The sequence below is a fragment of the Nycticebus coucang genome, chromosome 23 (genome assembly GCF_027406575.1).
Source record: "Nycticebus coucang isolate mNycCou1 chromosome 23, mNycCou1.pri, whole genome shotgun sequence".
Lineage (NCBI taxonomy): Eukaryota > Metazoa > Chordata > Mammalia > Primates > Lorisidae > Nycticebus > Nycticebus coucang.
The window spans coordinates 294136-313793 of record NC_069802.1 but is presented as its reverse complement, the minus strand read 5'-3'; the positions used below and the strand labels follow the sequence as shown (position 1 = coordinate 313793).

The 19658-nt window shown below is 44.2% G+C and overlaps 1 protein-coding gene across 1 annotated transcript; it reads left to right on the top strand.

Annotated features, from left to right (window-relative positions):
• Positions 1 to 6190: 6190 nt before the first annotated feature.
• LOC128575784 (fructose-1,6-bisphosphatase 1-like) lies at positions 6191 to 15988 on the top strand (the record flags this gene model as incomplete). Its single annotated transcript, XM_053577445.1, has 5 exons — positions 6191 to 6281; positions 9836 to 9969; positions 12621 to 12758; positions 13841 to 13960; positions 15606 to 15988. Coding segments are annotated over 5 exons (681 nt in total), but the record flags the coding sequence as incomplete, so codon positions are not given.
• Between the last annotated feature and the right edge of the window lie 3670 nt (positions 15989 to 19658).

The following is a 19658-nucleotide window of genomic DNA, read 5'->3' as shown; positions in this document are numbered from 1 at the left end:
ATTACTGAGTATGTTCTGGGCAGGGCATTTGGAAACAGGTTGCTAGCTGAAACTCTGGCCTTTTCTTCCTCTCCTGTCCCCTGCTGGAAGTCACCTCCTCCTCTGACCCTGGGGCCTCCTGGCTCTTTCACCTTCTCCTCAGCCTGGCTCTACCCTCCTCCAACAACTCTTTTTTTTTTTTTTAATTTAATTTTATTATTTTTATTATTAATAAATCATAGCTGTGTACATTAATGTGATCATGGGGCACCACCAACTCTTGCTGTGGCAAGTAAAAGAACAGAGAGTGAAATCTTTGTTTTCTATCTCAAGGGCATTTTCTTTGAAAACCTTTTCTATTAACTGTGGATCAAAACATCCTTTGCTCTGTGTTAAAATTAGTTTCGGCTCCGTGGCCCCCGTGGAAGAGACAGTGTAAACTCCACAAACCATGGGGTCACTAACTTTCTCTTTTTGTGGGCACAGGTGGCCTAATGCAGCAGCTGGTCCCCAACTTTTTTGGCACAGGAACTGATTTCATGGAAGAAAACTTTTCCATGGACATGGGGAGGGCGGCTGAGATGATTTCAGTATGATTCAAGTGCATTATATATACTATGCACTTTATTTCTATTATTATTACATACTAATATATAATGAAATAATTATATAACTCACCATAATGCAGACTCCGTGGGAGTCCTGAGTTTGTTTTCCTGCAACTAGATAGCACCTCCCAGGGCTAGCATCACCACCTCGGCTCCCCCTCAGATCATCAGGCATTAGATTTTTGTAAGGAGCACACAGCCCAGATCCCTCACATGCACAGTTTACAGTGGGGTTCGTGCTCCTATGAGAATCTAATGTGGCAGCTGCCATGACAGAAGGCGAGGTCAGGTGGTGATGCGAGGGATTGGGGGTGGCTCCTGCTGTGGCCCGGGGATAGAGGACTACAGGTCTAGTGGACAAAACTCAAGTAAATAATAGTGATGGTGACAACTTTGTGGGTATTAGTCTGAATAGGGGCTGGGCTGTGCTGAACAGCACACCTCATCGCATCATGGCAGAGATCCTATGAGCAGGTGTTAATTCCAGTTTATGGAAAAGGAAGTGAGGCCTATTAAGGCTGACCATCATGCTCCAGATGACCCTAGTATCAAAAATTGCTACTTCCCCACCTTGCACTTCTAATTCCCTTTAAATTATCCTTTTCATGTCTGTGTAGCATTGATCCCTGTCTTGTTCCGTAACTTACTTATCGATTAGGTTTATCACACAGATAAATCTGCCTCTCCCCAACTCCCAGTGAGAATCCATGCACTCTCCAGAGGCAGAGGTTTATCAGCTCACTGGAGGGTCCCAAGTGCATAGGACAGACACACCGTAGATGCTGAGGAAATGAAAGTAGCCACGTGAAGATTGTAAGCGTTAGCACCAACTTGGATATGTCAACCTAAAAGAATCAAAAGAGTCAGAATCTAGCTTAAAGAAACTTTATTCATAAACACCAAGTTTGAGGGCAGCTGCTCAGGAAGCACAGGTTCCAAAGAATGGAATCCAGTTTTAGAAAGTATAAAAGGTTGGGATTGTTTATATAGATAAAGTTCAGGGAAGCTTAACAGAATTTCAACATCTTTCAAGGCAGGGATGTCCAACCTTTTTACTTTGCTGCCACACTTTGGAAGAATGAAAGTTGCCTTGGACCATGATTTACATATAAAACACTAATGAAAGCTGATTAGCAAAATATTTTTCATTATATCTGCCACACAGATAAACAAAAAAATGTGCTCAGGAAGTCAGCATGCAGCCCACGGGCCACAGGTTGGACACCACTGAATAAGGCTTACAGCACAGTTAGAACAAACAATCTGATTAGTTGAGGTGGTCTTTTTGTTTCAGGAAAGATACACTTACCATTCCAGCTGAAGATGTAAAGTGATGGGGTCTTTTGCAACTCTGGTCTGAGTTAGTATGAGACAATAGAGGAGAAAATTAATCTATGACAAAGATCAGTGATTAAAGGGGAGAGTCTGGTCCCTGGTGCCTCCTGCTTATTTACAGACCAAGAATGAGGAAGAACGCTAAGTAAGCCTGGGTCCTCGAGTTATATCTATATTGTTCTTCTATACTAAAAATGGCCAACTTCTTGGTTTCTCCTTTTTTTAGAGTAGGTTCTAGAGTGGTGTTTCTCAACCTTTTAAAAAAAATCTCATGGAACACTTTACCTATAGTTAAACTTCCACGGCACACTTAAACTATGTTGATAAAAAAAAAAGAGTAAAAAAGAGAATATACTTACTATGCTTTGAACTTCTTTCGAAACTAAATTAATGATCTTTAAAAATTTTTGCTGCACACCTAAGATTGTCTCAAGGCACACCAGTTGACAATTGTGGAGGCATGGTGAAAATCACTGTTCTAGAGAGACTTTGTAGTACATGTCACAGACATGAGTTCAAACCCATGCTCTGCCTCTTACCAGCTGTGTGAATTCAAGCAAGTTACTTCCCCTCTCTGTGCCTCCATTTTGTCATCTGTAAATGGAGATAATAGTGTATCTAGCACATAGGACTGTTCTGAGGTTCAAATGAGATGGTTAGGCCAACCTAACCAAAAATAGAAAATTTAAGTCCCTAATATCATTAATCAGAAATGACAAAGGTGAAATAACAATAGACACGACAGAAATTCAAAGAATCTTTAATGAATACTACAAAAAACTTTATTCTCAGAAATATAAAAATCTGAAAAAAATTGACCAATACTTGGAAGCATGCCAACTTCCTAGAATTACTCAGAAAAAATTGGAAATGTTGAACAGGCCTATATCAAGTACTGAAGTAGAATCAACTACACGAAATCTCCCCAAAAAGAAGAGTCTGGGACCAGATGGCTTCACATCAGAATTCTACCAAAGAGGAACTAGTACCTATATTACTTAACCTTTTCCAAAACATTGAAAAAGAAGGAATACTTTCCAACACATTCTATGAAGCAAATATCACCCTGATCCCCAAACCAGGAAAAGACCCAACAACAAAAGAAAATTATAGACCATTATCTTTAATGGATATAGACGCAAAAATGTTCAGTAAGATCCTAGCAAACAGAATCCAGCAACATATCAAATGAATTATACACCATGACCAAGTGTGTTTTATCCCAGGGTCTCAAGGTTGGTTCAATATACATAAATCTATAACTATAATACATCACATAAATAAACTGAAAAACAAAGACCATATGATTCTCTCAATAGATACAGAAAAAGCTTTTGACAATACCCAGCATCCTTGCATGATCAGAACACTTAAGAAAATAGGTATAGAAAGGACTGTTCTTAAACTGATAAAGGCCTTCTACAGCAAACCCACAGCCAATATCATATTGAATGGAGTAAAATTGAAAACGTTTCCAATCAGATCAGGTACCAGGCACGGTTGCCCATTGTCTCCACTGCTTTTTAACATTGTTATGGAACTCTTAGCCATCGCAATCAGGCAAGAGAAGGTGACCAAGGGTATACAAATAGGGTCAGAGATCAAACTTTCACTCTTCGCAGATGATATGATTTCACACCTGGAAAACCCCAGGGACTCAACTACAAAACTCTTAGAAGTGATCAAGGAATACAGTAGCATCTCAGGATACAAAATCAATACAAATCAGTAGTTTTTATATATACCAGTAATAGTCAAGCTGAAAAAACAGTCAAGGACTCTATTCCCTTTACAGTTGTGCCAAAGAAGATGAAATATTTGGTAATTTACCTAACAAAGGACATGAAAGATCTCTATAAAGAGAAGTATGAAACTCTGAGAAAAGAAATAGCTGAAGATGTTAACAAATGGAAAAACATACCATGCTCATGGCTGGGAAGAATCAACATTGTTAAAATGTCCATATTACCCAAAGAAATTTACAAATTTAATGCAATCCCTATCAAAGCACCACCGTCATACTTTAAAGACCTTGAAAAAATAGTACTTCTTTTTATATGGAACCATAAAAAAACCTCTAATAGCCAAGACATTACTCAGAAATAAAAACAAATAAGGATGAATCATGCTACCAGACTTCAAACTATACTATAAATCTATAGTGATCAAAAAAGCATGCTACTGTCACAAAAATAGAGATAGATGTATGGAACAGAATTGAGAACCAAGAGATGAACCCAGACACTTATCATCATTTGATCTTTGATAAGCCCATCAAAAATATAAATTTGGGGAAAGATTTTCTATTTTACAAAAGGTGCTGGGTGAACTGCCTGGCGACCAGTAAAAGACTGAAACTGGACCCACACCTTTCACCATTAGCAAAAACTGACTCTCACTGGATAAGAGGTTTAAACTTAAGACATGAAACTATAATCTTGGAGAGAGTGCAGAAGAAACACTTGAAGAAATTGGCCTGGGAGAATACTTTATGAGGAGGACCTCCCCAAGCAATTGAAGCAACACCAAAATACATTCCTGGGAGCTGATCAAACTGAAAAGCTTCTGCACAGCCAAGAACACAGTAAGTAAAGCAAGCAGACAGCCCTCAGAATGGAAGAGGATATTTGCAGGTTATGCTTCTGACAAAGGTTTGATAACCAGAAGCCACAGAGAACTCAAACTTATTAATAAGAAAAGAACAAGTAATCCCATTTCATTGTGGGCAAGAGACTTGAACAGAAGTTTCTCTGAAGAATCTAGGCACATGGCCTACAGAAACATGAAAAAAATGCTCATCATCTTTAATCATCGGAGAAATGCACATCAAAACCACTTTGTGATATCATCTAACTCCAGGAAGAGTGGCTCACATAACAAAATCCCCAAATTACAGATGATGGCATGGATGTGGAGAAAAGGGAACACTTCCGCACTGCTGGTGGGAGTGCAAGCTAATACGTCCCTTTTGGAAAGAAGTACGGAGAATATTTGGGGATCTAAAAGTAGACCTACCATTTGATCCTTCAATTCCTATACTAGATGTATATCCAAAAGACCAAAAATCACTTTATAACAAAGATATTTGCACCAGATTTTTCATTGCACCTCAATTCATAATAGCCAAGTCATGAAAGAAACCCAAGTGCCCATTGACCCACAAATGGATTAAAAAATCGTGGTATATGTACACGAAGGAATATTATGCAGCCTTAAAGAAAGATGGAGACTTTACCTCTTACATGTTTACATGGATGGAGCTGGAACATATTCTTTTTATCAAAGTATCTCAAGAATGGAAGAAAAAGTATCCAACGTACTCAGCTGTACTATGAAACCAATTTATAGCTTTCTTATGAAAGCTATAACCCCAATTATAGCCTAAGAAGAGAGAAGGGGGAGAGGGAGGGAAGGGGAGGGGGGAGGCTGGGTGGAGGGAGGGTAATTGGTGGGACCACACCTATGGTGCATCTTACAAAGGTACATGTGAATTGTTAACCAGTTTGATGAAAATATTTCAAATTGTATATAAAACCAGCACATTGTACCCCATGATTGCATTAATGTATACAGCTATGATTTAATAAAAAAAAGAGATTGTGATTTGACTATATCAACGACATAGAAAACTGTGACTTATTTATCTGTATCCATTATCCTCATCTATACCTCCAGTTCTAAGTGTTGTTTTCTCTGTTTAATTATTTTTGGTGTGTATATAAATATACATATTAATTCATTCGGTATGTCACCTTATATCTTCCATGACAGAGTACAAATAAATAACACCCATGTTTCTTGCACTTTCCTCTAGCTTCCTACTTTTACTCTCTTAGTGTATATTTTGTATCTTGTTATAATGTTTGCAATGTACACATAGTGTATACTCTCTATCTTGTTACAATATTTTAAAGTTGTATTTCTGGCTGGGCACAGTAGCTCACACCTGTAATCCTCTGGGAGGCTGGAGTGGAAGGATTGCTTGCATTCAGGAGTTTGAAACCAGTCTGAGCAAAGCGAGACCCCATTTTTACTAAAAATAGAAAAATTAGTTGTGCACGATGGTGCATGCATAATAGTACCAGCTACTCAGGAGGCTGAAGCTAGAGGATCACTTGAGTCCAGAAGTTTGAGGTTGCTGTGAGGTAGGCGGATGCCATGGCACTCTGGTCTGGGCAAAAAACTGAGACTCTGCCTCAAAAAATAAATAAAAATAAAAATAATTATTTTTGAAAAGTTGTATTTCTTTTGTCTTTGCTCGGAGTTAATATGTGGTCTGTTTTGATCCCCTTGATGGATCTTCCAACAATAACTGCCTTGTGGCCATTGGAACCATTTTTGGCAACAATAGAAAGGTAAAATGTGATGTATCAAGCACCTGGTTTTGGATAAAAAAAAAAAAAGTTAAGGTTCAACATTCAGTCCTATTTCGCTGTGGTGGAGCAGACAGAATGCGAATCAAATGAGGCTTGAATAGATTTGTATGTCAAGTCCTGAGTTTTTGTTTTCTTTCTTTTTCTTTTTCTTTTTTTTTCACAGAGACTTGGTCTTGCTTTTTGGCTCAGGCTGGAGCACAGTGCCACAATCATAGTTCATATGACCTTGAATTCCTGGGCTCAAGAGATATTCACAAGTAGTGGGGACTACAGTCATGTACCACCACTCTAAGCTAACTTTTTAAATTTTTGTAGAGACAGAGTCTGGTTATATTGCCCAGGCTGTTCTCAAACTCCTAGCATCAAGGGATCCTCTTGCCTCAGCTTCTCAGCATGCTGGGATTATAGGCATGACCCACTATGCCAGCCTTCAAGTTCTGCGTTTTTCAGGCTTAATTGCAGAATAAAGATCCATTAGGTCATTAAGAGAGAATATAATAGTGAAACATGGGTGGAAGGAGTGAAAGCCTCTTGAAACTGTGTGAGAGCTGAGCTGAGTCCTGTTCAGACTCGACTCTGTCTTTTATCTTTTTCTGCAAATTGAAGCCTTTCCAGTCCCTGGAATGGTCTCCTCTCCTTCTTACAGGTCCTTCCTGCGACTCTACCCTGTTCCTCTCAGCCATTGGCTAATTTTATGCTATTCTGTCATGGTTGAATAGTTATTCTAGAGACTCTATGACCCCCCAAAACTAAAATACTATCTTTCCATTGTGGGAAAAGTTTGCTGAGCCCTGCTCTGAGTCATAGAAAGCAGGAGGTGAACCCAGACCCTGCCTTGGGCCTTCAAACTGCAGGAGCTGAGCTGTCTCCAGAGCTTCTCTTTCCTTTTTGTTTTTAAGTTTGTGTGTGTGTGTGTGTGTGTGTGTGTGTGTGTGTGAGAGAGAGAGAGAGAGAGAGAGAGAGAAAGAGAGAGAGAGAGAGCAGGCTCGATTATAAAGACAGGTGAAAAGCCAAATAAATACCTGTGAACCCATCATAAAAAATTATAAAATATAAAATACGTCCTCTTAGTATCAGCTTTTGTTATTTTAGAAAGGAAACCTCACAGACTTGTGGCTAAACCTCTGTTTCTACATCTCAATAAATGAAGCAGTTAATTCAATTGAACTCTGTTCTGGAATACTACCCAGAGAGGCATTAACTTATTCAAGTGAAACCCACAAAGATGGGTGGATGAGCAGAGTTCAGGAGTTGGAGACCAGCCTGAGCAAGAGTGAGACGAGACCCCTGTCTCTACTAAAAATAGAAAAGTTAGCTGCTTGTGGTACCAGGCAGGCACCTGTAGTCCCAGATACTCAGGAGGCTGAGGCAGGAGGGTGGCTTGATCCCAGGAGTTTGAGGTTGCTGTGAGCTCTCTGTTTCCAAAAAGTAGAAATTATACCTAAATTTGTATTTGATCTCTAAAAGTGACTTATTGTCTGATATTGTGCATAGTTGCTTTTCAAACTCACAAAAAGTAGCATCACTGTGGCACACTTGTCTTTGGTCATCAGAGAGCATTTTTCTTTGTCTTGGGTGAGAGGCAGATCCACACCAAAATCAATTTGAGTAATAGAAGGTTTGAATGCTCCGGAAGGTGAAAGAGGGTGGATTGAGCTCAGGAGTTTGAGACTAGCCTGAGGAAGAGTGAGAGCCTGTCTCTACTAAAAATAGAAAAGTTATCCAGGCATTGTGGTGGGCTCCTACACTCCCAGCTATTCAAGAGGTTGAGGCAGTTAGATTGCTTGAACCCAGGAGTCTGAGGTTGCTGTGAGCTATGACATGATACCAGGGCAACAGAGTGAGACTCAAAAAAAAAAAAAAAAAAAAAAAAAAAGGTTGAAATTCTTATGCCATAAAGGCAAAGGCAATGATTCATCTGTTTTCCAAGCCATGCCAAGAAACATACCATTCCTGTTATAGACATGGAGGGAAATAATTTTTCTTGCAAAGTACCAAATCTGTAGTATAGCAAGAAAGGTGTATAGCAAAATTCGTTCCTATGGAAGAAAACCTCTGGATAATGATTTAACCAAAAAATAAAGTAGCACTGATGTTTGCCAGACCCATTTTCTACCTCACCCCACACCCCAATATAAGCCTCTTTTAAGGAGAAAATGGATAGAATTTGGCTATCAACAACAACAACAACAATAAAACCAGCTTGCAATACTGGCTTGAACTGTGATTGCCAGACAGAGCTGTCAGCAAGAGTCTCCACAGTCTTCTCAATAAACCTGGAGTGACTTAAAAGATGAAAAGAGATGATGAGTGTGACACAGCTTTTAAAGTCATTTCAGTTTTCAAAAGTTTTACTGATTGTTTGAAACTATTTGAGGGCTTGGGCATAAACTTTGATGTAGATGTTGCTTCCAAGGAGATCCGTCTGGCTCTCCACAGAGAAGGTTCTGTGCTGGAATTCAGCACACATGCTCAGGGAGAAATCCGTAACTGTGACCTCCAGCAGTGATCAGGCCATGGCCACACAACGCCTGGAAAAAGGCTTAAAAGGGACCGGCAGGGCACATGGTTCCATGTCCATGTGGCCCCTGCTGTAACCTCTCTTCAGGGGCCCTCTGCTCTGGCTGAGATAGTCAGAAGGAGCATGTTCTCCTGAGATGCTGGGACACCATCATGCTTTGTCCATAGGTGGAGTCCAAATCCTATTATTGCTCACGTGGTCTTTAGAACATCAGAAAATAAGATTCTTTTACATATTTGACCACAGCTTTCTTGCCCCCCAACCCCTACTTCCTTCTTTAAGCTAAACATCTTTCATGGGAGATGACTTTTAGACTTCTCTCTAAGCTAAACATCTTTCATGGGAGATGACTTAGACTTTCCCATTTCATGGGAGATGACTTTTAGACTTCTCTCTAGCTTGGCCACCCCCTACCAGACATGTGCTAATTTGAGATATTCTTTAAAAATATCCCGTCCCCACAACTAAAAGCAGAGTTTCAAAAGGAGTGTTTGGTTGCCTCTGTGAGGAAAGGTCGTTGGTGACATGAGTGTTTGCTCATGGCCCCAGGCCTACTTTCTTTTCCAAAACCTCAAGCCTCCGGAACCCCCTGTATCTTCCCTGTATTTCCTAAGTGGTGAAATAAAGCAGAGACCAATACCTATGAAGATGGAGCAGGCAGGTGAAAGACGTTGATTCCCATGATAAGATTAAATTAGTGGGAGCTCGCAAGAAGGCATGCTCCTTTTTGGAAGTGATAGTGGAGAGATGAGAGAATATCAAATTACAAAAATTGAATAAGGACGCTGATTGGAAAGAAGAATCCAGATGCAGGAAATGTGGGGTCTGGTGGGAAGGCTTCTGTGGTAATAGAATCAGGATATTACTGATGTGTGGGGGAGGCCCCTCTGGGAAGACGCCCTATCTCATCAGAAGGGTGGCTGATCACGCCTCCTGGTAATGCTTGAACTGGAAGAAAGAACCATGAAACAAAACAAAACAAAAACATACTTTGGTTTATTTCTTACTGTATAAATCAACTAATGAGCCTTCAGAGAATGCTCTACAGCCAGGCAGGAACCTGGTGGCAGCCAGCTATGCCCGCTATGGCAGCGCCACCATGCTGGTGCTTGCCATGGAGTGTGGTGTCAACTGCTTCATGCTGGACCCGGTGAGAGACCTGACAGGGGCTGGCCTTGGCTGGTGGCTGTGAGTGGATGTGCTGGAGAGGCAGGCTGCAGCTGTGGGGGGAGCTGAGGTGAACTCAGAGTCCAACAGTTTCTATTGGGAAGAGGGCCCAGCCTGCCAAGGCTTCTGATGGTTCAAGAAACACTGGATTTTGAAGCACACAATGTTTCTAATGTGGGAAACAATATGCTAGCCAACTAAATCTCATTATGGCTGGGTGGAGCTGCAGGAGGTCTGTTAGTCACCCACTCTGTCCATTTCCAGACTTTCTACCTACTTACCCACCAAGAGGGGCTTTTCTGAGATGAACGAGTGTCTCAGCCAAAGCCGCGAATAATATTATTTCCTCAAAAATAGCTCCCAAATATATTTGGTTCTGTGAGCATGCTCACAAATCTCCAGTTAGTTCTTGCAGTCATGACAAGGCTTTGACCACCTCAAGGAAATAAACCTAAAGAAGAATATGAAGACAATCCCTTACTCTACCTCATTGAGAAAAGTTACCTTATAGAGAGGAGCTGATGGTGCCATGAAAAATGTTCATTAACGATTTTAATTTGTGGATAATTTTTTCCATGCAGAGGGAGATGGAGATAACAAGGTATACATTACTAATTTTTGAGTTATTTATTCATTGAGTTAGGTGACAGTATCAACAAAGCAGGTAAATTGAGAAAAGTCATCTCTTTATTACCTGGCACAATGAAACCCACCATTGAAACACAAACTCCAAGAATAATCTTTAATATGTTGGCACCTTCATTATATGTTTTTGGGGAAATGAATTCGATTTATGCCCTTTTAAAAATGTTAGCTGTGTTGTGGGTTGTCATTAATGCAACACGCTATGCATGTGGTGCTTCTGGCTGACAGAGAGCAAGGTGCAGCCAGTGTGACCCCTGTGGGTGAAGGGCTGCTTGGGTAAGGCCTGGGTGTGAGCAGCAGGTGGGGCAGGTCAAAGTGGCACCTTAGTCCCAGGCACTCTTACACAGCTGGAAGCCTGGGGCGCTCAATAAATAAAACCAGGGTAGGGTCAGAGCACCAGTTAAAGTCTGCAAATGGGGCGACCTCAGGGGAAATGATGGGGGATCCAGAGCAAAGTTTCATCTGAGGCCAGGACGCAGGTTCAGGCTCCTCTTCTGTTTGCTGATTTGTGCCTCGCCGGGCGTTTCCTGCCATCCCAGACATTCTTCTTGTGCTTTCTCTGCTACCTTTAGTTGATGAATGTGTGGGGAAAATGAAATCTCTTCTCGTTTGTAGATTGGAGGCGGTATCCTGGAGTAAGTTTTCGTGTGTTTGGTGGTCTTTGCCCTCTGAGAGCAGTGCAGGCCTGCTGGGGTCCCACCGGCACCCCCTGCTCGCTGCTGCTGGGAAAGGCAAGGCTCTCCCAGGAGAGGCCAAGCGCTTCGTCTTCGTTTGGGCTGCAAGGACAGGCTGATGGTTTCTGCTGAAACCACCACCACCGCTCTACTTGCGTCTCTACAGGGCTTTAACTCGCCAAGAACAGTTACTTTTTGGCTCCATAAGCAGGGGGGCTTCTCTCCTTCACACCTGGGACTCTGGTCTGGGTACTGGGACCGCGTGTCTGGACAGCTCCCCGGGCTTTGCACCAGCCCCGGTTGTGAGATGGCTACTTTCTGGATTTGGCATACCCCATATGAGCAGGAACCAGTCTGGGTCGTGGGAATATATGGCCGGGGCAGATGTGGCTATGGCCCCCTTCTTCTCAGCTCTCACACTACGGAGCCCAGCTGGACCTCTTACCAGCGGCACACAGGGGCCCACGAGAATCCTTAGTCCAGTCCACCCGGGAGCTGCGGGAGACATCATTTCAGAAGTTTACATTTAACCCCTATAGCAAAAGCACGTGGACCCCCAAAATCTACTGAAATAGTAAAGAACAATCCTTAATCCAGACCAGCAGTAGTCACTTAGCACTTTTTCCCCAACCTAAACCTCCGTTGGAGAACCCAGACCCCAAGGGCACACGCTGAGCGCTGTGGCTCCGTGTGGGGAGGAGGCGCGCCCAGAAAACTACCGGTCACTGAGCATAGGTCTGAAGCTAAACGTGCTGGGACCCAAACTCTGGGTTCTATTTTGTTCTATGGCAACGCGCAGAAGGGAACACTTGCTTCAGGATAGAAATGTAAAGCTGAGAACAGCCCTGAGCGCCGGTGTCACTCGGAGGCTGGTCCTGCAGTCCCCCGTCTCTCCCACAGCCACCTGCTGTCGGGACCAACTCGCGGCCTATTTTCGCACCGGCTCGCACATCCTCCATCGCTCTGGGCACACAGGCCTTATTCTTGGGGCTTTCGCTGTTTTGCTGTTTTGCACTCCCTATTTCTGCGCGGTTTCTTTCTTGATTTACTAAACTGACTTGCAAAGTCAAAGGCTCTTTTATCACCCGATGGCTTCTGCAGCATCCTCCCCCCCTCTCCATTTCCTTGTCACTTGTCCTCACCACTTTCTCTCTCCCTCCCCTTCTTGCAATTCTTGGAGAACATGGCAGAAGTCACTCATGCCCCAGGGTGAGGTGAGGCCACGTCCCCAGCCTAGAACAGTGAAGTGCACATGTGTCCACACCTGGGGGAGACAGCTGGTCATCTCCTGACCTTCCCTTCTGTGTCTCTAAAGGACATGGGAGAGTTCATTTTAGTGGACAAGGATGTGAAGATCAAAAAGAAAGGTACCATCTACAGCCTTAATGAAGGCTACGCCAAGGATTTTGACCCTGCTGTCACTGAGTATGTTAAGAGGAAAAAGTTCCCCCCAGTAAATGAGGGGTCTGGGATGGGGCTGAGGCCGTGGTCTGGCATCAGGGGCAGGTCTAGAGAGAGGGGGGTTTCCTCTGAGTGGAGAAGGGACCCTTGTATTAAAGGGTCTCACTTAGGCCTCTTAAGGTATGTGGAAATTCATTGATTCATGATTCACCTTTGAAGTGAAAGAAAGCAAGGATGGGAGGTGGTTGGATTTCAATCTGCACCAAGGCTGCAATTAAGTTCTCATCTACGTACTGGGGACTGGAATTCTTGTCCTGAGATGTCAATGTGGGACTGTCTGTGTCAGCTCTTGCAACTTTCTCTTGGCAGAAGAAAATCCAGATAATAAAGTCAACCAGATGAATGAGTGCATGGCAATGAGGCATTTTCCCCTCTATGGGCCCCTGGTCCCAGATGGTATAAAGTGTGGTTCTCCTACCGAGGTACCCTTGTCTTGGTATCTCTCTAAAGAAGTACAAATTAGTGACTATGAAGAGGAGAAATGGCTGATGGTAGAGCTGGCTCTGCATGGGAATAGCTGATTTTGTCATACCTTTCCTTAAAACCCACAGACACCAGCTGTTTTCTGAGGATGAAGCTCAAATATTATTCCCATGACATTGGTATTCCTGAGAGCTGGGGCTGCAAGCTCTCTCTCCATCTGAATCATCTCCTTTCACTTTCCCTAGATTCTCCTCCCTCCTCCACCCTGCACACTCTCTAGTCCTGTAGGCCCCTCCTACAAGCCCACTGACAGCAGCCCACTCCCTTCTCCATGTTGCTAAACCTTGCCTTGGGCAGTATCTTCTCCCTAGCTTGGCAGAAATCCTTCTGCACCTTTACAGTGTTATTAAATGGCACATTTTTTGTGAGGCCTTCCCCATAGCCAGAGTCAACCACACTTTTCTCAGGGGTTCCGTGGGTGATGTGACCTCTTGTGAGCTGTCTCCGTTGTTCCACTTCCTGCTTCACACATCTTAGCACAGCCCCAAGCACAGTGAATGGCTGTGGAGTCAAACACACACAGGGGACGCAAAGGGAACTTGCTTTCTTTATTTTCTGCAACCCTGGTCATTGCTGTTCTTAACCTTGCAGGATAACTTAGCTCACTGTGGTGCCTGGTGTGTGGGCTCCATGGTGGCCAATGTTTACTACACTCTGGTCTATGGTGGGATCTTTCTGTACCCCTCTACTAAGAAGAGCCTGAACAGAAAAGTAAGCACATGGCCTGGAGAGTGAATTACAAGCAGTAGATTGCATTTTCAGCCTGAGGGATTTGATTTAGGAAGATGGAAAGGTTATGGTAGCTGTTATGCTGTAGTAAGTTGCTAAGGATGTCGGTGGTGTACTGTTTTCTAGATTAAAGGTAAAGCCACATGATACCAACTAAACATAAAAATGATCTCCTGAGAGTCCTTCCAGTGCTGTGGGAAAGAGAATTAATGCTCAGGATGGGGACTAAGCATCCGGAGAGCTTCCAGTGGGTACATGGTTTGGCTTGGGCAAGGTGAATTCCATTCACAAAGGGAAATGAAACAGCCCAGGCTCATTTCCAAAGCAGCTAATCCAATACATATCCCAAATAGGAGTCGTCTTTGGTTGTTTTCAAAAAGGATAAAATAGAAATGACTAATGAACTGACATTTGCTACTTGGGAAATGCTACCTTTTAGGGAAGGAAGGAATCTCTGGGAAAACCTATAGCTTTCAGGTGAGCTGTTACTGCTGACCACATAGCCCCAAGGCTCACAGCATCCCCAGCATGGGCTGTGCTGTCTCACACTGGGTAACAAACACCTGCTTTCCTCCCCCTAGGTTGGCAGTGTGCCCGCTGCATACTGTGTCTAGTTTATTTTCACCTTTTTTTTTTTTTTTAAACATGAGAGAAGAAAAGACCTCATTGTCATACACTCATTCGTCTGGTTGACTTTATCATTTGAATTTTCTTCTTCCAAGAGAAAATGGCAAGAGCTGACACAGACAGTCCTCTACTCGCCTGAAGATAGTTAGACATCTATGTATTTGGATATAGTGAGAGCTGTTTGCTGCAGCTGCTCTCCAGTCTTCTGAAGGCACCCTTATTTACTTAGAATGCCGTTTCTGCCACAGCACCTCACGCACCCCAGCCTATCAGATTAGCCTGCCTTACAGCACATTTCTCAATGCCTCCAAAAATTGTTCCTGAATACAAGTGTTAAGGCTCCTTCATTATTCCCCCCAGTTTTTCCAATCTGGCCATGACACCTACGTGAAAATAGAGTCAGGAAACACCTGCAAAAAGCTTTTGCTCAGTAGGCAGGCTGCATGAAAATGCATAACGGTAAAAAGTTAATATTTAACGTAACTGCCAAGATGTATAACATACAAAATTCCAGCCCTCGGACCTTAGGAGAGTTGTAAAGGGAATGCACACAGGGTTGCAAACAATATTATACTGTTTGGAGGAGCCAGTCTGCTCTCCAGATGTCTGCAGCCAGACACTACCATGGATTTTTCTGATGCTTTTAGAATAGCCTAAGCTCCATCCAAAACACACACACTGTCACTCATTAAATTCAGTTTCCATGCTATAAAGAGAAGGGACTCATCAGTTCTGCCAAAATGTCATTCTGCATCCAGGTGGTCTGTTGCGAATTTGCATCAGGTAATCTACTGGCCTGATGAATGGCTGAATTTGAACAAATGGCTAACCGTTTCCTTTCGGATGTAACCCAGGCTGGGAGGGAATTTTCACAACCTCATAGTAGGAAAGAGGGACTATCGGTTACTGCCACCAGCTCTGCACTACTTTGCTACAGAACAAGTCCCCTCTCTATGTAATACCTCGGGTATGAGGCGGCTGCTCTGGTCTTGTTTTCCAGCTGAGGCTGCTGTATGACTGTAATCCCATGGCCTATGTCATGGAGAAGGCGGGGGGTGTGGCTACCACTGGCAAGGAAGCTGTACTAGACATCGTTCCCACTGACATCCACCAGAGGGCGCCGTTCATCTTGGGGTCCCTGAAAGGTGCAGGAGTTCCGGGAGGTTTACCAGCAACACTCTGCCAAGTGAGGGGCTGACCTCGCCCACTCCGGAAGGAGTGTCTTCCACGCTGACCTTTGTCTCTCGTCGCGTTCTGGCGGCGCATCCTACTGTCCCTAGACAGCAGAAATAAAAGGCGTGGCTGCTTTCCCCCTCAAAAGCTGTGTAATGCCTGGTGCTACATAGCAAAATGCTGTCTCCATGATGTCACGGGTGGGCAAGATGTATCCTGAGCAGATGGAGGAGAAATAAACATGTTCTTCCTTTTAGGAAAAGGTCTTCATTGCTTTGTGTCAAATGATAATTATGATGATGATACCAGCTCACGTGTCTAACCTTAGGTAGCTCCTGTGATCCTTACAATGACCGTATGGATTAGATACTGTGAAGAACCCATTTTCTAGTTGACTAGATGGAGGACTGAGAGGAGAAGCAATGGGCTCCAGGCCTCCAGCCAATGAGTGGCAGAGCTGTGGTTTGACCCCAGGACCTGTGAACCTGAGCTAATGTGTTGCTTCTTCCACCTGTCGTTCCATTCCAGTCTCGCTGGGCAGAGCTAACCTGCCCAGGCTGTCAGTGTCCCCCTAGAAAGGGGAGTGCTAGTAGCTCAGCGATGGCCCCTGTGCATAACCATCTGAGTCACAAATGAAAGTTTACATTGGTACCCAATGGTGCATTTCCTATAAAGGACAAGACTGTATTGAACTCATAAAGCCTAATAATTTTTGAGATCTAGTTACCGTAAGGGAAAGGATTCATCAAAAGAACAGGATTTAAGGAAATAACAATTTGTCACAATCAAGTGTGTTTCTCACTAAGCTCTCTATATAAACAGTTTCTCCCTCAGCTAACTCTGGTTCTTTGTGGACCAGAGTCCAAGATCATGGCAAGTTTTATATCAGACATAGACATTGATAGAAAATGTGGCCTTTTATGAGCTCTAGATTTTAAAATGTATCTAACCATGTATTTCCACTTGGGAACTGACAACAGGTGTCTCTGTGAATCTTGCCTCTTTCTCTGCAAATGCTCCCCATTCATTCCATGCTTTTCCAGAATGAAACAGTTGGATCTTGAGCCCTGGATCTGCTTTTGTCCACCAACCAGACCCAAAGCCAGTATCTCCCCCACTCCAGCTGTGGGAGGCCCTCTCTGGAAAGTCCTCTGACTCACAGCACACCCTTTGATTTTTAACCTTCCTGTTGCTCAGTTGGCCTTCGGCTCTGAAAGCGCTGAGGGAGACGTGGCAGGGTGTGGGAGCCTTTTCCTATCACTGAGATCACTAGAGGGAAACAACACCCACTCTGGTGCCATGATGAAACCGGGCAAAATAACAAAGACCCATTTCCTCTGCCTTTGTGTGTTCTGTGTGGTGTCTTTGGATCAAGCTGTTGGTTCATTTAACACAGCGCTTTCAACTACTGCTTGTCCACATTCTGCTGATGCGTGCAAGTCTTTCTCTTTCTCTGAGAGACACACAGACCCAGAGAACAGCAGCAGTGTCAGCAGTTCTCCTCGGATGGTCCTTAGAATCTCAGTTGGACTTGACCTTGGAGTGTCTTGGCTGCCACCCTTGGACAGATGAAGGTGAGGGCATCACACCCACTGAGTGTCATAGGGACATGGCAGGAACGCAGTAGGAATGGGGGCCTGACATTGTCACACTGCTCCTAAAAGGTGGGAGGCCCTTCCTACTTTGGATCAAATCACAGAGGAGAGCAGTGTGCTCTGGCCAAGCCAGGGTTGGCTGGTGGGATTTTGTTAGTTTTTCAGCACCAGTGTTAGCTGGATTTGTGAAGAGGCCTCCCCCACTTGCAGGTGTGCGTTTTGCTCTTAGGGGATCCATACCCCTCACCTTCTAAGTTAAGAACTTGGAAGTTTGCAGTAGAGCTTCAAATCAAATTCTAAGTACTTTGTGGATTTTTTTTTTTTTTTGAGACAGTGTCTCATTTTGTCACCCTTGGTAAAGTGCCATGGTGTCACAGCTCACAGCAAACTCAAACACTTTGGACTCAAGTGACCCTCTTGCCTCAGCCTCATGAGTAGCTGGGACTACCGGTGCCTACCATGATGCTAGGCTAGTTTTTCTATTTTAGTAAAGACAAATCTTGCTCTTGTTCAGGCTGGTCTTGAACTCTGAGCTCAAACAATCCATTGGCCTCGGTCTCCCAGAGTGCTAGGATTACAGGCATGAGTCACTGCGCCCAGCCCAAATTCTAAGTATTTCAAAGCCAAGCAGCAGAGGAGTTTCTCCACAGTGGTGTGTTGCTGCTGGGTGCCCTTTCAGTGTGACTTGAAGAGACCAGCAGCCCTGGCTCTGACCCATGTGCAAGGGAGGCACAGCTCATGCCTGCATTTAAGCACCATCAGCATCCAAATCTCCAGAGTGACTGGGGCCTGGTCCTTACCTTCAGAATTGGAAATAATTTCAAGATGCCCATAGGGGGTTGAATGGTATCCCCTGAAAGGACATGTCCACATCTAGGTCCATGGGGCCTATGAATGTGATCTGATTTGGAAAAAGGGTCTTTGTAGATGTAACTGCTTTAGGGAGTAGAGATGAAATCATCCTAGATTAAATAGGTTAGGGTAGGTCCTAAATCCAATGACATGTCCTCACAAGACACACACAGAGCAGAAGGGGACATGTGGATAGAGGCAGAGACTGGAGTGATGTGGCTATAAGCCAAGGAAACCAAAGAGTGCCACCAGCAGCTGGAAGAGGCCAGGAAGGACTCTTTGCTTGAGCCTCCAGAGGGAGTGTGGCCCCACTGGTACCTCGATTTTGAACTTTTAGCCTCTGGAACTGTGTAAGAATACATTTTTCTTGTTTTAAGCCATCCAGTTTGCATTATCTTGTTGTGGCAGCCCTAGGAAACACTTGATAATCATGCACCTGAGGGATGTAATTCAGGTGTCACATGCAACAGAGCACAGAAGACATCTCTTCCTTCACACGGCTGTTCTCATCAAATAGGCGCTGCATAGGCACGGGCTGATGATCAGATCTGAAGGATTAAACACAAGGGTCCCGCCCTTTCATTGAGACGCTGCTTCTGGTTTCCCTGAAGAACTAAGGTGCTGCCACTGAGGTGCAGATATCCCTGTTGCTTGCACAGCTGGGTGGTGAGGGCAGAGATGGTGCTGAGTGGAGAGTGGCATCCTCTGCCCTCAGGGAGTCCTGGAAAGCTGCCAAGAGGGCAGCTGGCACCAGTGCTGATACATGGCACTGGGTGTATGATCAGGGTGGCCTGAGGCCAGGTCCCACCTCTGCCACTGCCCAGCTGTGGGTGTCTGGTAAAGACCAGCCACACTGGTTTCTCTTCCTGGACCCACAGGAAGACGACCCACCCAGCCTCTCTCACATCAGGTGAGGGCCATGGGTTTTGGCCAGTGGGGTGTGGGTGGAAAGGATGACTGGCTGACTCCCAATCCCAGTCCTGTGTTCTCTCTCCCCTCCATGCCATCTGTGAACCTGTGCATTTCAGTGACAGGGTCACAATACGGCAGGCACCTAGAGGCTGAGCCACCAGCCTGGGATGGGCAAGAGAAGCAAACCTTCCCTGTACTTAGGGACTGGGATTTCAGACTCCTGTTACTGCAGCGTAACCTGGGCTGTCCTGACTAAGACAGACTGAGCTTGGCAAAATTTTAAAAATCTCTCTGAGCCTCTGTTTCTTCATTTGTGATTTTTTTTTTTTTTTTAAGAGACAGAGTCTCACTTTATCGCCCTCAGGAGAGTACTGTGGCCTCACTGCTCACAGCAACCTCCAACTCCTGGGCTTAGGCGATTCTCTTGCCTCAGCCTCCGGAGTAGCTGGGACTACAGGTGCCTGCCACAACGCCTGGCTAATTTTTGTTGTAGTTTGGCCAGTGTTGGGTTCGAACCTGCC